The 19991-nt window shown below is 46.1% G+C and overlaps 1 protein-coding gene across 1 annotated transcript; it reads left to right on the top strand.

Annotated features, from left to right (window-relative positions):
- The first annotated feature begins 3780 nt into the window (after positions 1-3780).
- clvs2 (clavesin 2) lies at positions 3781-15528 on the top strand. Its single transcript, XM_062411790.1, has 5 exons — positions 3781-4992; positions 5859-6033; positions 14398-14508; positions 14629-14861; positions 15342-15528. The coding sequence occupies exons 1-5, from the start codon at positions 4604-4606 to the stop codon at positions 15433-15435; spliced, it is 1002 nt and encodes a 333-aa protein (XP_062267774.1). The 5' UTR covers positions 3781-4603; the 3' UTR covers positions 15436-15528.
- Positions 15529-19991: the final 4463 nt, after the last annotated feature.

The following is a 19991-nucleotide window of genomic DNA, read 5'->3' as shown; positions in this document are numbered from 1 at the left end:
GGTTGGTAAAATAAACTTATGCAACATTAATGAAAAACATTTGTGAAAGAAAAACATTTAATATGAAAGTGGCGACGCCGGCGAGCTAGTTCTGGCAGGCAACTCGAGCTGCGCTGTGCCAATCATGTGACATACGTCATGTGACCTCAATCTCCACAATCATCTTTAATACACAGCCACCTCATCAGGTGGTCTATCTAACCAGAGAGACATTTCCCATCAACCCCTCTTGCTCTCACTGCTGCTGCAGTATGGCCACCAGTTGCTTCAGCGTCTCAGCTGTTGACCCAGTGACCGTTGTTCCTCCGTGGGTCGTTTGTCTCTCTCGGTCCGAGTGAGTCCTCCATGAAGAAGTTCACTTTATTTACGACATGTAGGCTCGGTCCTTCGAGATTCTGCTCCACCAACGTCTCCCTCACCTCGGGGTGTTGTCCCTCGGAGGCAGAGGAAGCACTGGATCCACTGGGGCTTCCATCCTGTTTCCTCTGCTGAATGAAGTCTGCACTGAACGTTATGAATGAAACAATTCAGTCTCGTCACTCCAACAGGATTGGGAGCTGTGGTCCCGTCTCCAGCCATGGGTTCGAGGCTCCTGTCTCCTGACAACGTTCCCTTTCCCAAAGGAATCAAGTTCTAGCAGATCTCCTCAAAGCTTCACCATCCCTGCCAGAGCTGAGGCCAAACACCTGAATGCTGTTCCCCACACTCCCTAAGATGTGGCACAGCTACGCCTGCAGCACTCCATCCTCCATGCTACTCATGCTATGTTGGACACCACAAGAAGGAACATTGACGCTCAAACATCATCTGCACCCTCGATGTTTTAATCTGTAATCTCCACTGCATAATTCCCTTGTAGCATTCCAGATCACGGAGAACATCACGTCTCTGAGATCTGGGGTAGTCTCACTCAAGTGCAGACACCTTGTGAGACCCATCTTCTGGTGCAGGTCCTTCTTCCCTCCTCCTCACACTTCTGCTCCTTCCTCTCGTCGGGCCCCACATGAGGGGGCGTGGCTGCTGGTGGGGATGAGTGTCGTGTTGCTCCGTTGCCAGTGGTGAAGACACAATGTGAACGAAGCCAAGGGATTCACTGCACCCTGGTCCTGGTATGTATCACGCTCCTGTCCATCCTGGGAGGGGGATCCCTCACATGTGGCTCTCTCTGAGGTTTCTACATTTCGAAAAAAAATTATATATAAATTATATTAATATGAATATTAAAAAAAGAGAATCTAATAAGTTATATATAAAGCTTTCTTTACAACAGCATCACAATTTCATAAAATAATAACAAATGCAGACTTCTAAGATGAACCAAAATAATTATGCACATCGTCATGTACAGTCTGTGGCTCGCTGCGTAAATGTCACCACCAGAGGATGAGGGAATCTAAATCATTAAAATTCATCCACACATATCAGGTGTAAATAATAATGTAAAACAGCCCAGACTGTAAAATGTAGATATTAGCTCAATGACGTGTTATAAACTGCTGCAATTTAGAATAATCCGTCTGAAGCTCCCAAAACCTCACAGCGCAGCGTGTGCGTAGAGGAGCCGTGGTGTCCCTTGAATAGACTTCAATTTAACAAATTGTGTGTGTGTGTGTGTGTGTGTGTGTGTGGGTGGGTGTGTGTGTGTGTGTGTGTGTGTGTGTGTGTTCCGTTCGTTTTCTCCGCTGGACACACAGAAGTCACCTTTGCTCAAGATGCCACTTTATTAATCACTGACACAAAGACTGATACCGTCACTGCAGTAGAGTCTAAATAAGTCCCACTGCATTGTAAGTGTCATGTGTGTGCTTTCTTAAGAGTCGTTTTATGTGCCTTCCGGGACCTGTGCTCGTCGTACCTGCGCTGTCATATGTACTAAGGGTTCCAGCACCTTGTGATTTACTAATGAAGCACTGGATACATCATGACCTGCAAGAAAGAGGAAAACTATGAATTTCACCTTCCAGCCAAAGCCACTCTTTTCTCTTCAGGCTCTCTCTCTTGCACTCACTCTCACACACACACACACGACCCCGCCCCCCATGTCACTCACATGCATAATGCATTCACTGGACAGGCACACAGTAGGAAACCAGAACATCATAACATTGTCCCACACAGCAGCTAACAGCGGGGTTGCTACAATATAAAACTCGCTGGCCGCACTAACATTAAACTTTCATTTTAAGATGAGGGCCACAAAATATCGTCCCGAGGGCCGCAATTGGCCCGCGGGCCGCGAGTTTGAGACCCCTGATTTAATGGATTCACTCCTTAAGAGGCCCATCAGAGCTGAGAGCAATTATTACCATCCAACCCCCCCCATCTCCCCTGGGACCCTGTCAACCCCCCATTTGCTAAATTCAGGCCGTGGCCTCCCCCCCCCCCGCTACCATATAGGGTGTTCACACGCTGCAGGATGACGATGCTACATGTGTGAGGACGTGGGCCACTTCAGACAATGAATGGGGGGGGGGGGACATTCGCTCCTTCTCTATGTTGTTGTGTACTTGTGTTGATTCCCTGGCCGAGGGAGAAAGTGACTCTGGTTGCTGAAGGACACAGACACTGAGAAACCTCCGAAAATCAGACACATAAGAAATTAATTCAGCACGTTAACCCCCCCCCCCCCCCACACACACACACACACACACACACATTATCAATTCATTCATCTATACACCCTCCATTTAATCTCAGTAGAATCAATCCTCTCAGTTCTCAGTTTCCCAGGAAAATAAAACTTAATGAGTTTGTTGATTTGATCTTAGAAAAACATTTTTGCCTTGCAGTCGCTGCCCCTCACCAGCAGGAGGTGCAGCCACCCCCTCTCCTCTAGCAGCCTGAGGAGATTTAAGGTTTATTTTTAAGACTAAAACTGTGAAGAAAATATTCCTTGAAAACCTTGAAGTAATAGAAAGTTTCCATGACGTGTCGTCCGGTGGATCCTCGAACCCTGACTCCTCCCTGCAGCTTCATCTGTCCACCCCCAGTTTTTAGCCTCCAGCTTTTAGACCCCCCCCCCCCCCATCCTCCAACCTTACATTCAGCTCATTTGAATCCCCCCCAACCCCCCCTATATTCAGCCCACGTTCCTTTTATTATATATTGTCAGAAATGTTGTATTTGTTCGTATAATTTTCATCATATTTCATCTCATGGATATTTCTGTATTTTTTGATGAATTAGAAAGTCCAGTGAATATATATGTAGATATATGTTTCTATTTATCATTTGGAAAATGGACATTTACACAGAAAAATATTCCTGTTGTTTATTTTTGTAGGTGATTTTTGTGTAGAAGGTTTGTTCAGTTTCTTGTCCGATGTGAGTTCAGATAATAAAACAACACTTTGCTGCCGGCGCCTTTGATGAGAGGATTTCAAAGATTATGATGAATTGTCTTTATATGTTTCTGCGTTGTTCCTCCTCCACTTTCAAGTCCCTCCTCATCCCTCCATCCCTCCATCCCTCGATCCCTCAATCCCTCTGCCACCTTGCCCTCTCTCCCTTTCTGTATATCTGTTGCCTTTCATCTTGTTGCTCCACCCCCTCCTCCATCCATCCATCCCTTCCCCCCGCCGCTGGCGTCCATACAGCGACCGGAGCGCAGACTCTGTCGTTGTCAGTCACTCTCCCAGTGAACAGACGGCAGCGGCGGGAGGAGGAGGAGGAGACAGTAATCCCCCCCCCCCCCCCCCCCCCCCCCCTCCATCATCCACCCCAGTGCATGCACCCCACCCCTCTCAATAAACCTAGGACCCGGAGGCAGGAGGGGAACAAAACCTCTCGGGGCACCTGTGATGCTGGACACCCCACCTCCCCCCTTTTCTGGGTCTTTAACAAATGAAGTCACACCCAGACTGTGGAGGATGTTGGGAAGCTGCGATGATTTAAACTGGGATGTAGAAGCGGAAACAAGCGGGCAAATCTGAGACAGAGCGGCACCAGCAGCAGCAGCAGCAGCAGCAGCATCAGGACCAGCAGCAGCAGCATCAGGACCAGCAGCAGCAGCTCCAGGACCAGCAGCAGCAGCATCAGGACCAGCAGCAGCAGCTCCAGGACCAGTCGGCGGATGGAGATGCGTTGTGAAGGCGGAGGAATCATGGTGATATAGCAGGTGCTGCAGGGTTGTGCCGCATTGCCTGGCCGCCGAGAGCGACGCCGGGGAAGACGGTGATGCTGTCGTCGTCATTGTGCCACAGGAAGAGCGAGAACGCGAGGAGAGGCTCTGACATGGAGGGAAGCGGCTGTCTGTCGGCCTCGGGCCGCCCGCACCAGCAGGTTGGATGCACTGAAGCCTGAAGCCTCCAGGACCCGATTCGTGATCTAAAAGCATCCGGACAAAGTTGAATTCTCTGAGGTGGAAATGAAATGCGTCCGTGCGTAAAAGTGGCCGCTGGCCCATATGTTGATAATGCATCGCAGGAGCATCATAGCAGCAGCATCTGTGGCAGTTCAGGGTGGATTACAGAGCAGCAGGCCTCCATCTGAAGTCGGCGTCTGATCCGGGAGCAGAACCTCCGCACACGCTTCTTCTCCCTGTTGCTGCAGGAAGCCGCTGGTTGGGTCGCGGTCCCCCGCGGAGGGACAGCTGTTGCAGAGGATGACTCACCTGCAGGCTGGCCTCTCTCCGGAGACCCTGGAGAAGGCCAAGGCGGAGCTGAAGGAGAACCCGGAGACTCTGCACCAGGACATCCAGGAGGTCCGGGACATGATCATCACCCGGCCGGACATCGGCTTCCTCAGGACAGACGACGCGTTCATCCTCAGGTTCCTGCGGGCGCGGAAGTTCAACCACTTCGAGGCGTTCCGGCTGCTGGCTCAGTATTTCGAGTACCGGCAGCAGAACCTGGACATGTTCAAGAACCTTAAAGCCACGGACCCGGGCATCAAGCAGGCCCTGAAGGACGGGTTCCCCGGGGTGCTGTCCAACCTGGACAGATACGGCAGGAAAATAATGGTCCTGTTCGCAGCCAACTGGGACCAGAGCAGGTGATGGGCCATGATTACAGAACATAGAACATAGTGAAGCTCAAACAAGATGTTTAATGAATATTAATCATAATATCCTTAACTGTATAGCACCTTTCAAAACACAATTACAAGATGTGCAAGTTAACAATTAAAACAAATTGAAGGTGAACAACAGGAAAACTTCCAAAGCAACTTGAAGATCACACAGCAAAACAGAAAAAAATAATAAAGCAGAAAAGAGTTAAAAACATGATAACATAAACGTGAAATCATTTAAAAAATCCAGGAGGAAAACGAAAATGAGAGAGAGTGTGCTTCTCTCATTGCATTGCATTGTGGGGGATCTGTAGAGACGATGGGGACATATTTAGACTAGAAAACCGTGAAAAAGTGTATTCATTTTGATATGGGAATACAGTCATCGTTCATCAGGAAACTCCATGACTCCTTCAGCCGTGCCAGTCTGTTATAAAGTTAGCGAAACAGATGTGGTGAAAGTCTTTTCTTCACTAGTTGTGTTCTGTACCTCAGCGTCACTGGGTGTTTTGATCACCTCCCACCTTCAGGCCCACCAGGCTGATGGGAGCTGGGTGTGGGACCTGAACCTCTCAGGGCCCAGTCGGAGTCTTTCCTCCTGATCCAGAGCTGTTGGCTGCAGAGTTCTGCGTCTAAGACAAATAAAAAATACAACCTGACGATACAAAAACCATGAGATCAATATGATTCCACGTTATTCTCCAAGTTTTTATACCTCACAACCTCTTTAGGTGCGGAATCGTCATGTGTTGCATAATAAAGAGCTTTGAATGAAAGCTACTAACTAATCCAGCTGCTGGTTTCAGGTCAAACTCCAGAATAAAAGGTTTTCTGTGCTTCCTCCACAGATACACGTTTGTGGACATCCTGAGGGCGATCCTGCTCTCGCTGGAATCTATGATCGAGGATCCAGAGCTGCAGGTCAACGGCTTCATCCTCACCATCGACTGGAGTAACTTCACCTTCAAGCAGGCGTCCAAGCTGACTCCCAGCATGTTGCGTCTGGCCATCGAGGGGCTGCAGGTCAGATGTGATACTGTCTGTGGGCTGCAGTGTTTTTTAAACCCGACTCTGGTCTTTCTTTAGTTTTAGTGAACTCAGCTTAAACAAACCTTTAACATAAACCAGAGCAGATTAGATACAAGTCAGTTACTGCCAAACAACTACAGATTAACAATCACTACACACTGGAGGATGAAGCAGATAAATATCTTTGATTTTTAACCTCAACAGGGATGTTTCCACCTTGTCTGCTTCTTGGTAGTTTTGTTAAAGGAATGTGACAGATCAGCATGAATCTTGGTGGAAGGATGTGTTCCTTCGGGTTTTCCATAGACGTTACTGGAAACTTGAAATCCTTTTACAGTCTGGGGTTTTATTGGCTGTTAATTGATTGCTAAAGAGACACAGGAAATAAATGTAAGTTGCGGCTCCTTTAAAGATTTATCTGAAGATCAGCAGACACGTCCTCCAGCAGAGAGTCTTTGTGTTTGTTGTCGGAGCTGAGGGGAAAGACAGAAATCCTCAGCTCTACTCAACCCTGAAGTTCTGTTCCTCAGTTCCTGACAGAAGGAGAACAAACCTCCAGCTCCCTTCCCATCATCCTCGCTGCTCCCGAAATGTTCCACTTAAGAACAAGTCGAGCGCCGCGTCGAAGCCGTGAGCTTGTTTAAAGACCAGCAGAAGGGAATAATGACGTTTCAGATTTAAATGCACACTGCCGGCTGCTGTGTTTTTCCTTCAAGGCTCGTTTGGCAGGTAGATGGTGCGAGAAAAGAACTGAGAGATTTCTCATGGTTGTCAGTTCGGTTTGGTTTTGTTGCTGTTTCCTCTAATGAGAGACAGTTTTCCAGTTTGTCTTTCATAGCGCACAGAAAACAGAGTAATGAGAGAAATGTGTCTGTGTTTGTGTGTTCAGGGTTTTTCATGAACACGTCCCCTCAGTTATCAGGACACCAAGAACATCATTATTGAAATGATTGCAGGAGAAAAGGCACAGAGTTGTGTAGATGTCCTCTGGTAACAGATCTGCTGCTTGTGTGTGTGTGTGTGTCTGTTATTGCTTTCTCACCCTTCTCGAGAATCATTTGCCAATTTGTGTTTAGCTCCATTAGTCAAATCTGATTTGACTGGAGCGTTTCTGGAGGGAGGTGTGGAGTGAGATGCATCGAGGTCGGATGATCTCAGGAGCTTGAGGTGAACGACAAACTGTCACTGAATTCTCTTCATTTCATTTTCAATATGGAGACGAAATAAGATCCAGAGGTCAAGTAGTTCCCGCAGATAAGAAGCTTTTTCCCTTCACCTGTTCATGAGCATTTCTACATTCGCATTCAATCAGAACATGATATATTGAATTTACATTAAAGTTGTTGCAGCTGGTTATTAAGCAGGGAATGATACAGCACTTTATTCTGAAGTGATTCCCAGAGGAAATGAGACCAGTGCAGAGTGGGTCCTCACGTCTGTTTGTTTGACCTGTGGTGATGAGCTGCTGCACAAAGATCTGTTCACTGGTTTGTTCCCAGTGACGCTCGACTGTGGGGGAGGAACTCTGTGGAGGTTTGTAAGGAACATAGGAAACAGATGTAAATATGATCCATCAAATTAGTTTGTCAGTAACCAGTAAGATTTAAATGAATAAAGTTTTCCTGTGAACTTTCTTCCACCTCCTCCACTTTCTGCAAACATTAGTTTTCTGCCCCGTCAGCACGGAGTGGGGGTGATGCGCCGCCGGGGGGGAAATCGTTCTCCCTCTTTCAGGCCGAGGGGACTAACTGGCTCTGGTGCCTCGATGTGACGAGTCCATATATAACACATTTCTGACGTTTCTCCAGACACAGATTAGAGCCTGAATTATTGATGGGAGCTGTTAGCTGAGCCCTGAGTCATTCCCCGCTGAGAACCACTGCTCCTCCGTCAGGGTAGGAAACAAAAGGAAGATGCATAATGGATCGATTTGATTCAAATCCATTTGGCAAATAACACAACTTGGAATCATCAGGGACCTAGAATCCAATTCAATGTGATTTTCCTACAGAGGGAAAGGATTGGAAAACTAAATTATAGGTGAGGACGATCTTCACGTTCTGATTAACTTTCTCATTCCTCTCTGGAATAATTATGTGCAAAGATGATTTAATTTAGTCTTGTCTTGCTTTGCTTTAATATTATTATTTTACACATGATTCATATTCATGCTAAAAAGGGAGAGATTGAATGTAAACAGACACGAGTCCAGATCGAGACATGAAATGCGATGAGGAAGAAAATCTGACTTTTGCCTCAAATAAAATATTCAGACTTTATTCAATTGCTGTTTTTACAGTAAGTGCAGATATACATGTTCACGTTCTCTCTGTCGATGGGACTCGAACCAGCTTTAGTCAGATTTCCGTTATGTCACAAGCAGCATGTAGGCCACGTGGCTTGGGATCCAGATTTGTGCCACAGCGTGTTGATCACACCAGAAGTCTGATCCCTGCCGGTGACCCCTAGAGGCTTCAACGCTTATTACAACCACAAATGTCAGATTAGGAGATATCTCCTGTATCAAAGGGTTCATCCTCAGGGGAGCTTGATTGGTCTCAAAGTTCCTGGTCATCGGCTTTTGATTGTTGGTAAAATGTTGAAACTTTGGCTCGAGGAAAGAAACGCCCTTATGGTTCATCTTCAGGGACCATGACAATGAGAGTTAAATAGACATCTGGAATCAGCTTTTTAAGAAACCTGCTCATAGATTAAGAAGAATGGAAATTTAGATCAGAGCACAAGTCATAATTCTGCTGTATTCCCACCGGGGCTCACTCCGACGTTCTCTCCAGCTTCACTTGTCCTCAGCAGCTGACTCCCCGTCTCTCTGGAAACATTTCAGCAGATTATTGCAGTTCAGTCCATGTCTGAAAGCGGATTAGATGGAATTCTTAGACTTCTGCAGTTTGTTTCTCTAGAGCGAGAATCTAAGGGACAGTGATGGACACGTCCAGCTCAGGAGCTGACGCAGCAGAGCGTGGCGTCCTCGACTCGACCCTCAGTCCAGTCCAGCTGTTAATGTGCCGCCCGGCTCTCTGTGACACTCACTGTGTTGTCTGTGGTTTGTGTGCCGGCTCCTCTTTGGATACACAACATGCGCTGCTCCACTTACACACTCACGTGAAAAGAACCCATTTTTTTTTATGCTCTTATAAAAGAGATGAGCTGAAGGAGTCTTGAGAAACACAGGAGGTGAGACAGTGAGAGCGTGTGCACGACGGGCTTCAAACCCATCCGGTCCTAATCCTCCAGGATTACACTGTTAAAGAGGGATTAAACATTCAAGTTGGCAAAAACCTTCTTTTGGGTTCTTCTTCTTTTAAAAGTTTATAAACAGCTTTCTATTATCTGGTGTATTGCAGCTTGTCCAAAACAAACTCAATAAACAGCATAAAAACATTCAAAGGAAATTAATCCTTCCTTAAAAAGCCGGGTTTGTCCACATTTACACACGGAACCTTTTTTCTTATTGGTAGTTGATGTTTGAGTCGTTTCTATGACTGTGGAGAAGCTGTTAGTGGAGGCTGCAGGTGGACGAGTGGACGAGCTGTTTAAACGTCTTGTCCCTGAGATATGAATCACCTGGTTAATGTGGACTGTCGCAGCCTGACCCCCCGCTGACCTCAGATCAGGCGCCTGCCACTCACAGTAATGTACGACTGCAGCGTCATGCGTTCAACCTGCTTTTATTGTGAAAGTGACACTGATGACGTTGAGCTGGAGGAATCGTCTCCTGTCTCGTGTTGATTTGCAGGATTTGGCTCTAACGTGGTGACGGATCGACCTTGACCCAGAAATGAGTTGATTAGATTGCAGCAGCAGCAGCAGTGATGATGATGATGAAGATGATGAAGATGATGATCTGGGATTTTGTCCATTAGGCGTTTTTTTGTCATTTGCTTCGGCCAAACCTCTTAATGTCCCCCGGCTTGTGGGGTGAGTCCAGCATGAGGGAATTATTTATCGCTGTGCTGTTCACTAAATAACGTCTGTGGTGCTTTTAGGAAGCAGGAGGATAATGAGACCGGGCCTTCGTTAAATAATTCAAACTGAATCCAGGAGCTTGTTTCTGTCACGTGCAGAAATTATGATTATGTTTATGTTTGGTCCCCTGTCGGTGGATTTGGTTGTTGATTAGCAAGATTACACAAAATAAAACAGGTTGGCTAACCATGAGGCTGATGTGCTGCAGGTGAGGGACGAACCCGGTGAATGTCGGTGCAGATCCGGACTTTTCTTTAACGCTGTGAGGTTCAAACTTAATGAAACCACTCGTGTGTAGAGGAGGGATCTGTGTCTCAGCCTGATGGAAGTGAAGTGCTGGATGGTGGTGTTTAAATCCGTTCAGGCGTCCTCAGTGTCCTCACCCTCTCCCCCGGTCCCAAGTGGCCTCCCCCCATCCTCACTTTTGTTTTCTTTACCCCCCCGGCCCCCATTGACACATCATCATCCTCCCCTTCCCCCTCGCCCCCCTCCCGTCCCCCCCCCTCAGCTCGGTCGCTCCATCATTGTTCACCACAGACAGTGTTGGCGGGCGGCTGGTGGGAGGTTACAGCCGCCGAGCACTGGAACCACACTGAGGTGATCATTCATTCTGTCGCACTCGGGAATCAACCGGCAGCGTCCACACCAAACATCTGATCAAACATGAGTTCACACAGTGAGTCACAGGAATCATCCACAGAGCCGTGTTTACTTCAGAGGCTGAGAGAAGCAACATCTTCTTCAGCCAGTAGCCTGATGAGATGTGCTTCGTCTTCCCTCCTCCTCCTCCTCCTCCTCCGATCCATCCCACCCTTGCCACGTTGCCACGGCAACATGTCCGACTGCCGCGCTAGCTTGCTCTACCCTCTCCTCCAGATGGGCTGCCTATTGTTGTGTGTGTGTGCGTTTGTGTGTGTCTGTGTGTGTGTGTACGGAGACAGAAACACATTTTATCCGTCTTTCTTCGTCTTCCAATGCTTGGGGGGGGGGGGGGGCAGCTATTCGGTCGAGTGCGTCACAAAATACTGTAAATGCATTATACATTTGTGATGTTTTATTAATAGTGTAAAGATCCAGACATCAGTTAAAATCCATTTTAAACAAACAAAGTAAAGAAATAGTTATTTTACATTATTATCATTTTTTTTAATAGATTCAATTTTTATGTCCACAGAGGAAGTTACGTATTTTCTACGTTTCCACAAAAGGATGTGTCCTGTGTTTAAAATCCAGGAGTGTTTGTGTCTTTCTTTAACATCGTGACGCTTCTCAACATTTCCCCTGATCCTCCTGAGGATCATTAACTTGTTACTCACCATGTAGGTCAGCAAGAGAGAAATGTCAATATCCAACAGGGTTTCAAATGAACACATGAGGCGATGACACAGAACATGAAACCGTTTGGATGATTTAACAGAAACAGATGCACACAGCACTTTGACTCTGGGTGAAGAATGGCAGGGAGTGTTTTTCCTGCTCGGAGGAGTCATGACGCAGCGATTAGCAAATCGCTCCTCAGCGGCTGCCTCTCTCTCCCCCTCCATCGCCTCCTCCCTCTCTCGCCCTCGCTCTGTGTGTTGGCAGCAGATCTGTTGATCCTCAGCCACAATCTGGACGTCCAGGTGAACTGTAGCAAACGCACCCAGCACGAGAACCAGAGCGAGGCGATAGAATCAGTATCAGAGCTCGTTAATGGATTTGAGAAATATGGTTTTCAATTTCGCTTACTCACTTAGCTATAGGTGAACTGGACTCTAAAGCTTTATAGGATAATACTTAAACAGAAACCAGACATTTGTGTTGACTGTGTTACAGCAGGAGAGAGAGCAAACAGAAGCTGAACTGACTTTGTCCTGTGGAGTAAAATACTTGATTTATTAGAGATCTGATTTGTTTTCAACCCTTTTTATTTGTGAACCCAGTCACAGCCTGGTTGAAAAACTCGTTTTAACGTTCAGCTCCATCTTCTCTTCGAAGTGGCCTCTGTAAAGAACAGGTCGTCACCCAGGGCTACACTTTACGTCCTGAGAGGAGAAGCTCTCAAATGGATGTCGTCTTATTTCTTCTCCTTTTCGCCGGGGGACATGTCTGCTCATCGTGCTGTGGATGGGAAGTGACAGCAGCAGAGGACGGAGCTCATCGACCTGACGAGCTGGTGGAGAAGCCACGACGGAGAGAGACGCTCTACGACCACAGACTCCTGCAGAGCGGTTCACGATGCGAGTCAGAGGCTTTCACCTCAGCTGCTCTGCGAGTCGAGCTCAGGGACTCGAACTCGGTTGCACGTTGTGTCTGTGAACGTGGTGTCTCAGGAACGCTGGGAGGAAATCTCCCCACGTCAGAATCAAGCGTCCACTTGGGTTCAAGGATGAACCGATTTGAATTTAGTGGTCGAGGGTCAAAGGGCAACTGTGACGCTACACAACAAAATACACACAGGATGTATTCTCAGTGTTTCTTTCCTCTGGTCCATTATATATGTAAACTTTCTGTAAAGTTGAACTCGTATATATGTTTTATCCAAAACAAATAGAATATTAATTCTGATGAATTTCTAAAACACTGTAGAAGAATAAAACCAGGAACCATAAACCAGGAGCTGGAACCAGTTTAGAGAAACCAGCAACAGGGTTTATGGGACGTTTTAACAAAACGTATCTCAGGACTGAACTGATGTTGTCTTTCAAAACGATTCTTTGCCGATGGACTTCGTCTTATTCTTTATTATCTGTCCCCTTTCATCTCAGTCAACCTTTGCTGTAACTGAACAGGCGGCCGCGACCTGCAGCGAGAAGCCAAAAATAAATCCCCTCAGTCGCTGGTTTGTTTGGAATCGACATTTGCCTCCGAGAGGCCGAACATCAGAGAAGAGGCTGCAGCGGTTTGTGGAACTGACGCTTTATTCTGAAGCTCTGAGCAGCAGAACAGACACTTTCCTCTTATTATTATATTATTATTAATTTGTTACGTCCTGTTGGTTTTAACCTGAAGCTGCTGTGATTAAAAATCTTTCTTCTATATTAAATCATCTTTTTGACGGATTCTCCTGTAACAGACAAATAACATGAGATGGAAACATTATTTTTATTCTAAATCTTTAAATTAGTTCTCATGGTATCAAACCTGAGAAAGATCTCAATCATGAGACATGAAGCATTGTCTCCAAACACCTCTCACCTGGTGTCCTCCACCTTCCGTCTGAACGTGTCTCAGACAGAAGCTGCTTCCTCCTCGGACTCCGGCCCCTCCGGAGCGGCTGAGGCCTGCAGCTCGGTTTCCATCTTCAGTGTTTCATGTATGATGCAGCAGGTCCCTTCATCAGAGTGTGTGTCGGGGGTTCAGTCAGACGAGTCCAGAGGGAGCGGAGACGCAGGCTCAACATTAAGAGTCTCGGGATGTGCTCTGTCATATCTGTTGCTCCAGATCAGAGAGGACTCGTGGTCTCAGGACCACTCCCACCCACATCAGGGGCCGGTACCTTTAAAGATGCACTCAGGCTAAACCTGGCTGAGGCTCAATGAAAGGTCAGGAGGTCACTGAGGTCAATGGGAATCATGAATCATGAGTTTAAAGACAAATGCTCATGTTGATGGTAAAATACTGTAAGTCTCTGAGGAGCAAAGCATTTTGTAGCCGGCAGCCTCGGCCTGGATGAGTCGTACACACACACACACACACACACACACACACACACACACACACACACACACACTGTAATTATGATGATTGTGTCCAGCCTCCTATGGAACCCTGTGTCCGGCCCTGACTCACTAACCTGTATACGAACACACAATCATTTCCCTCAGGACTCGGCTGTGACCCTGAAATAGACCGAGACCATTTCCTATCCACGATGAGATTAGAGCCCGTTCACCGAGCTAATCTAATGAAGAGGGACAGGAAACTCACAGAAGTCCTGATTCATTAGCTGGAAAAGCCTCTGAATCAAAAGTGGCTCTTTGTTATGGGCGACGAAAACCAGTTGAATCAAGATGTTCCCAAATTGACCTTCATCAAGGAGGTCATGTTTTCACCCCCGTCTGTTGGTTTGATTGATTTTATGATTAAGTTGATCCTTGTCAGAGGGATCAGATCATTTTTTCTTCCTCCAGATTCAATCCCTGTATCTGCAGGACGACTTCTTTTGTCTGTGCTCTGAAAAACTATTAAATATCACAGTTAAATACGTTTTTCAAATCTTGCAAAGCTTCTGTTAAGGTTTTCTTTAGTTCAAGGCTGCAGGAGCTTCATTGTTCAGGATGAGAGAACTCCTCTTGTTCAGCCAGAGTTGGATATTTGGGCTTATTGGCTCCAGACTTTCTCCTGAAGTCATCTCTGTATTTACCCGTGTTTTGTGTCTGTTTCCAACAGGACAGTTTTCCTGCCCGATTTGGAGGAATCCACTTTGTGAACCAGCCGTGGTACATCCACGCTCTGTACACGGTCATCAGACCCTTCCTCAAAGACAAGACCAGGAAGAGGGTGCGTTCCCTCGCTGGGATCAGGACCAGTGGTTCTGATTCAGGCAGACATTTAATAGTAAAAATAATTTCAAGTTCAGTTTAAGTCAGTTTAAGCCGTGTGTTTCCTGTCCCTGTGCAGATCTTCATGCACGGCAACAACCTGAACAGCCTCCATCTGCTGATCCACCCTGAGATCCTACCGTCGGAGCTCGGCGGTATGATGCCGCCGTACGATATGGGCACGTGGGCTCGAGCGCTGCTGGACCACGCCTACGACGAGGAGACGGACTACTGCCCGGAGTCCTACACCCTGTCAGTGCAAGACCTGGAGAGAGACCTGGAGAAGAACCTGTCCCCGAAAACCATGAAGAGGTGAGATCCTGCACAGCTCTTATCACAGACTCAATAAAGATGAAGCCAAATTATCCAGGATTCTTGTAAATCAAATAAAACTAAATATTACATATTAGAGTTAAAACATTATTTCTGTCCCCGGACTTTAAAATGACACGATGGTTGCATCACAGTGTTGTGGACACATAACGTCGAGACCTTTGACCTTCAGAGGGACGTCCAGTCTCTGTCCTCAGCCCGGAGACAGACGGTCTCTCGCTGTGTCTGTGGCTCGATGTCGCTCTGAGAGTGTTTGACATTTTCCTGAGGTGTCATTCCCCCGATAGGCCAACGTGTGGTGTGATGCAGTGTCACAGTAACTCATCATGAGCAGTGTGTGAGACCCTCTGACTCACAGAGCCTGCAGGACTCGGCTGAGCAGCGTGACATCACTCAAACAGGAAGTGAACAGAGAATCAGTTTCAAGTGTCTCAGTTGTCCTGCTCTGTCCCCCTGCAGGTCTCAGTCGGTGGTGGAGCCCGGCGTCCTGAAACGACCGGACAAGGTCAAGAGCGGAGAGGACAACATGCAGCCGCTGCTCTCGCTGGACTAAACCACACATTTACAGCTCAACAAAAAAATAATCCCCCCCCCCCACATCAGTATTCACACACACTGATACTCCACCAGACTTACCTGTGCACACACTGGAGACAAGCGGCTGGAGACCAGTCGGACGTTGTCTCAGACCGATGGCGTCCTCAGAGCTGCTGATGTGTTCTACATATTTATTTATTTATTTATTTGTCAAGTGCCAATTCCCCAAATCTGTAACTTAACGTCTCTGAACAGTCCAGCCCCTCGGTGCGGACTGGGGGGGGGGGCTATTTGTTGTCACACGTGTGTAGACAACACAATCTCCTGCAGTTGTACAGTATATAAGTGATGAGGGAAGTGGAAAAGTGGAACATCAGACTCCAAAAGGAAGCTCGGGGGTTCGATTCCCAGACTGCTGTACAGTGATTTGAAGAAAACGCCTCATTGGGGCGTGAAGCACGGCTCAGGAGAACGAGTTTGTTCAACCTGCTGGACCCAAACTGGCCACCAGGCGGCTGGTTTACTGGGCACGACTCAACAGTGAGGTGGGGGGGTGGGGCAAAATGTCCAAACCCTCATCCTCACCCCCCCGTTGGCTCCTTCAAAGCAAACACCCCTTTACAGTCGGCTCCATACGAATCATCTGCTTCTTCCTTTTTGGCCCTTTCCTCCACATGAGCAGTATTTACTCTTTCCTTTGGAAACAGTTCAAACTTCCGACTCGTTTTTAAAACAGCGATGAAGTTTTTGTTCGGCTGACGACGTCACTCTGTTGCTTTGTGATGAGTTTCTTCTGTTTTCAGCAATAACGATCCTCGGAGGTCTTTTTCCTTTTGACGAGAGTCGATTTACGTTTGTTATAAGATGTTATAAGATTTAAAGAATAAGGCAGTACAGGACCGTAGTAGTATTAAACATTGTTTTGCATGTTTTAGATCATTTAAATCACACACACACGTAGATAGAATTCCTTTTGCCTCATTCTGGGCTGTGATGCACTTTCTTAGTATTTATTTAAAGATGTTTCTGGTTTTTATGCAGTTAAAGATTGACAGTATTTTTGTTTGACCCTCTGGCTTTTCCTCATGTTCAGCTACTGATTGAAGTGATTGATGGTTTGAGTGTTACCGTGTTATTTTGTTCCTTTGACGCTTTCAGGTGGAGCGAGGAGTTCACGACCACTAGGGGCGCTATGGAGCACGAGTTCGAATTGACGTTCGTGCCACTTTAATAATAATCCACTGATCCACAGGCGCCGAGAGTGACACACAGTTAGTTGTAGTAACGCACTATTGTCGAACGTCTCTCAGTAACTCATACCTTCGACAACTGGCCCCTTATATTCAATCAGAGCTCACACACTCAGATGTTGTGTTACTGATCCATGTCCCAAACTTTCACTAACTTTTGTGGGAAATCCATTCAATGGTTTTTGTGTTATCTCGCTGAAAAAATGGCAAACAAACAATTCCAGGGGCGACTACACACAAGCTGCTCCACAGAGATAACATCCAGTTTACATGAAAACTATACACACACACACACACACACACACGTTAGAGTCTGAAAGGTCTCCTGACATGTGAACACACCAGACCTGCAGATCAATAGCGTCTTTAATTAACATTTACAAAGTGAGTTAGTGGTGAAGCTGATGGATCTGAGGCAGCAGTGAAGTCAACAGCCTCATTAATACGAATGAGCAGGAACATGAGAAACAAAGATCAGGTGTTTTTAAAAGGGATTTAAACACACGTTGAGTTTAATTTCAAAGGTTTTTATTCAAGTATTTTATTAGAATCACAGTTTGGTTTAAATTCATCAGTTAGACGAGCTGCTGCCGAGGTGGAGATGAAGTCCAATGTTTCGAGTGACAGAGCCACTATCCACTCCACTCACTGAAGCACTTCTCCCTGTGAAGCTGAAGGAGTTTGACGTAGTTTATTTTCCTCCAAATCAACGCTTCACCCTTCAGGGTTCATGTTGCGAGCTGTTGAGGAGGCGGACAGGCGGGCGGAGGAAGGCGCCGGCTGGCAAACAGACAGCCGAGCACCGAGAGGCCGGCGGCCACGTGGCTTGAGGTGGCCGGCCTCGACCAGAGCGGACAGCTGGAATGTTAAACTCTCACACCAGTGTACATGACACGACCGCCTCACTCCCAACAGCTCAGAGGCTCCGTGCAGAGCGGAGTGAGACCTCGGTGGTTTGAGGCCTCAGTGGTTTGAGACCTCAGTGGTTTGAGACCTCGGTGGTTTGAGACCTTGGTGGTTTGAGACCTCAGTGGTTTGAGACCTCGGTGGTTTGAGACCTCGGTGGTTTACTCTCATAATAATCCTGTCGTCAGCTGCCTTCGCTGCATGCCTCAAACTATTACGGCTTCTCAGTAAAACACTGGTTCCTCCATTGGTTGATTCTGCAGCTGATCGACCTGTGATACAACTTCACTCCATGTCTGACCTTGTAATGGTTCCTGGTGATTTACTTTGGGAACCTTGAAAGAGTCTGCACAGAACGGATGAAAGTTGGTTTCTCTGGTTTCACTTGTTGCGTTCGAGGTGTCAGATTCAGTCGAAGCTCTCGGCTGCAGGTCGAAGGTGAAACCAGAGAAACCAACTTTCATCACAAGTTGTGGATTCGTTTCTGTGCTTCGACAAATATCTGAGGATTCAGTCGAGATGTCAAGGAGGCTGTGAGTCACACGCAGGCGGAGGAGTAGAGGAAAACACACACTAGCTCCACAAACAGGGAAAAACACACACACACACACACACACACACACACAGCCACTGTAGATGCTTCCAGTTGTTAGGATATAAAGTTTACATGTAATAAACATCTGTACACAGCTCGAGTTTCTCCGAACCTCCGTCTGAACGATCCTCAGGATTGTTCTGTTGTAAAAAAGGAAGTTGAACCCACAGGAGAAGAGTTTTAGTTTCGTTCTTACAGATCCAGTTTATCCCGCGATGCTTTGAGCTTCACCACACTTCAGATTTCTGAGATGTTTCTTTCTTTTCGTCAGTATTTTATTCAAATGGATATATATCTACCTTGTTGAGGACACGGGGAGGAGGCAGATCTGTATGTGTTGTATGAATTGTAAACAGATCTATGACGTGAGTCATTCTTTTATTTAGGAAACTCAGCATTTTGAATGTTATTTCTGTGTTGTTGTCTTTCCTGTTGACTCTGATCAAAGTATTGTTGAAGACATTTCACACACTTGACGACATGTGACGTAGACAAACAGCATTTTATCAACTTTTTTACTGATTTCCCAGAGAATGATTCATGGATATTGATGTAAAACAGGTTTATTGAGGGGATCTGATGAATGAGTGTGTGTACTTTTGTGCAGCTTGATTGAATTAGAGGGAACTTTTGGGCCTTGGTTGATATTTAGATAATACATTGACCTAGAAGGTCACTTGAAGGAGCTCAAACCTCCACTAAGGCCCAACCGTCCCAATGAATTCAACCAAATACACACACTCATAGATATCACTTCTATTATCATGTCTGAACATTTCATCTAGATCAGTCTCTTTAAACAATCACTGTTGACTCTGTGTATAATATAACGTTTAGATGACGGAATACGTAAGAGACAAAACATGAATTATTCTTTGGGAAAATGGTGAAAAAGAAAGTTCCTGCACCCAAATTGAAAGAGTTCTTTCCTGAGCGTTACCACATCCTTCCTCCAGGATTCAAATGAATCCGTCCAGAGGTTTTTTGTGTGACGCTGTTCACAAACCAACAAACTGGAATGACAACACAACCTCCTTGTCGTACGTCATTCGACAGCTGACGTCCATCGTGGCCTCATATAATGTTCACAGGATATTTATGAATTCAAAACAAACCCAGCTTCAGTGCTTCTTCAAAACGACAGACTTTAAATTTCCATCTGAAGCAGATTGTAGAAGAGACGACTCTGACATGATTAAATGTTTTATTTGTTTTAATCTGGTTCAAAACATTTGAAACTAATTTGGTCTAAAAAAATAAATTTCTGATTTACACTGATTCTTTTCTTTACTCGTTGGAATCAAACTGTCCATCACAGGCTTTGTATTTATCATGATTCATTTTCCAGGGAGATGAGTTATAATCTCCACATGTTCGATGACAAAAACGTATTGTTTCTACTCATTAATATCCGTGTTGTGCTTCAAAGACTTGGACGCTGAACGACACGTTTCTGAACGATTGATCGTTTCCCGACGGTGAATTCATGACTTTCAGTTGAGATCTGTATCTTTATTGATTTCATATCACTGTTCTTTGATTGTATGGCAGTAGGAGCTGTGGGGACCAAACTCAGAACTGAATTGTGACAACCAGTATATTATAGGAGCAAAAAACTGTTCAGTTAGCAGCTGTTAAATGTATAAATGTCCTCAAAGACAATTTGTTGAAATGCATTATGTAAAACAGGCAAAAATAAATATGGACACACGTAGATTTCTCTTGTTTATCATTTATTTGTTTTAACCCTTTCCTCCTTTCACAGAGCAGCAGCTGAGCTGGAGACACCTCGTCCACACGTTTACTAAATGTCTCCGTCCT

Source organism: Platichthys flesus, chromosome 18 (assembly GCF_949316205.1).
Source record: "Platichthys flesus chromosome 18, fPlaFle2.1, whole genome shotgun sequence".
Lineage (NCBI taxonomy): Eukaryota > Metazoa > Chordata > Actinopteri > Pleuronectiformes > Pleuronectidae > Platichthys > Platichthys flesus.
Note: the sequence above shows the minus strand (reverse complement) of the source record. Positions and strands in the feature narration are given on the sequence as shown.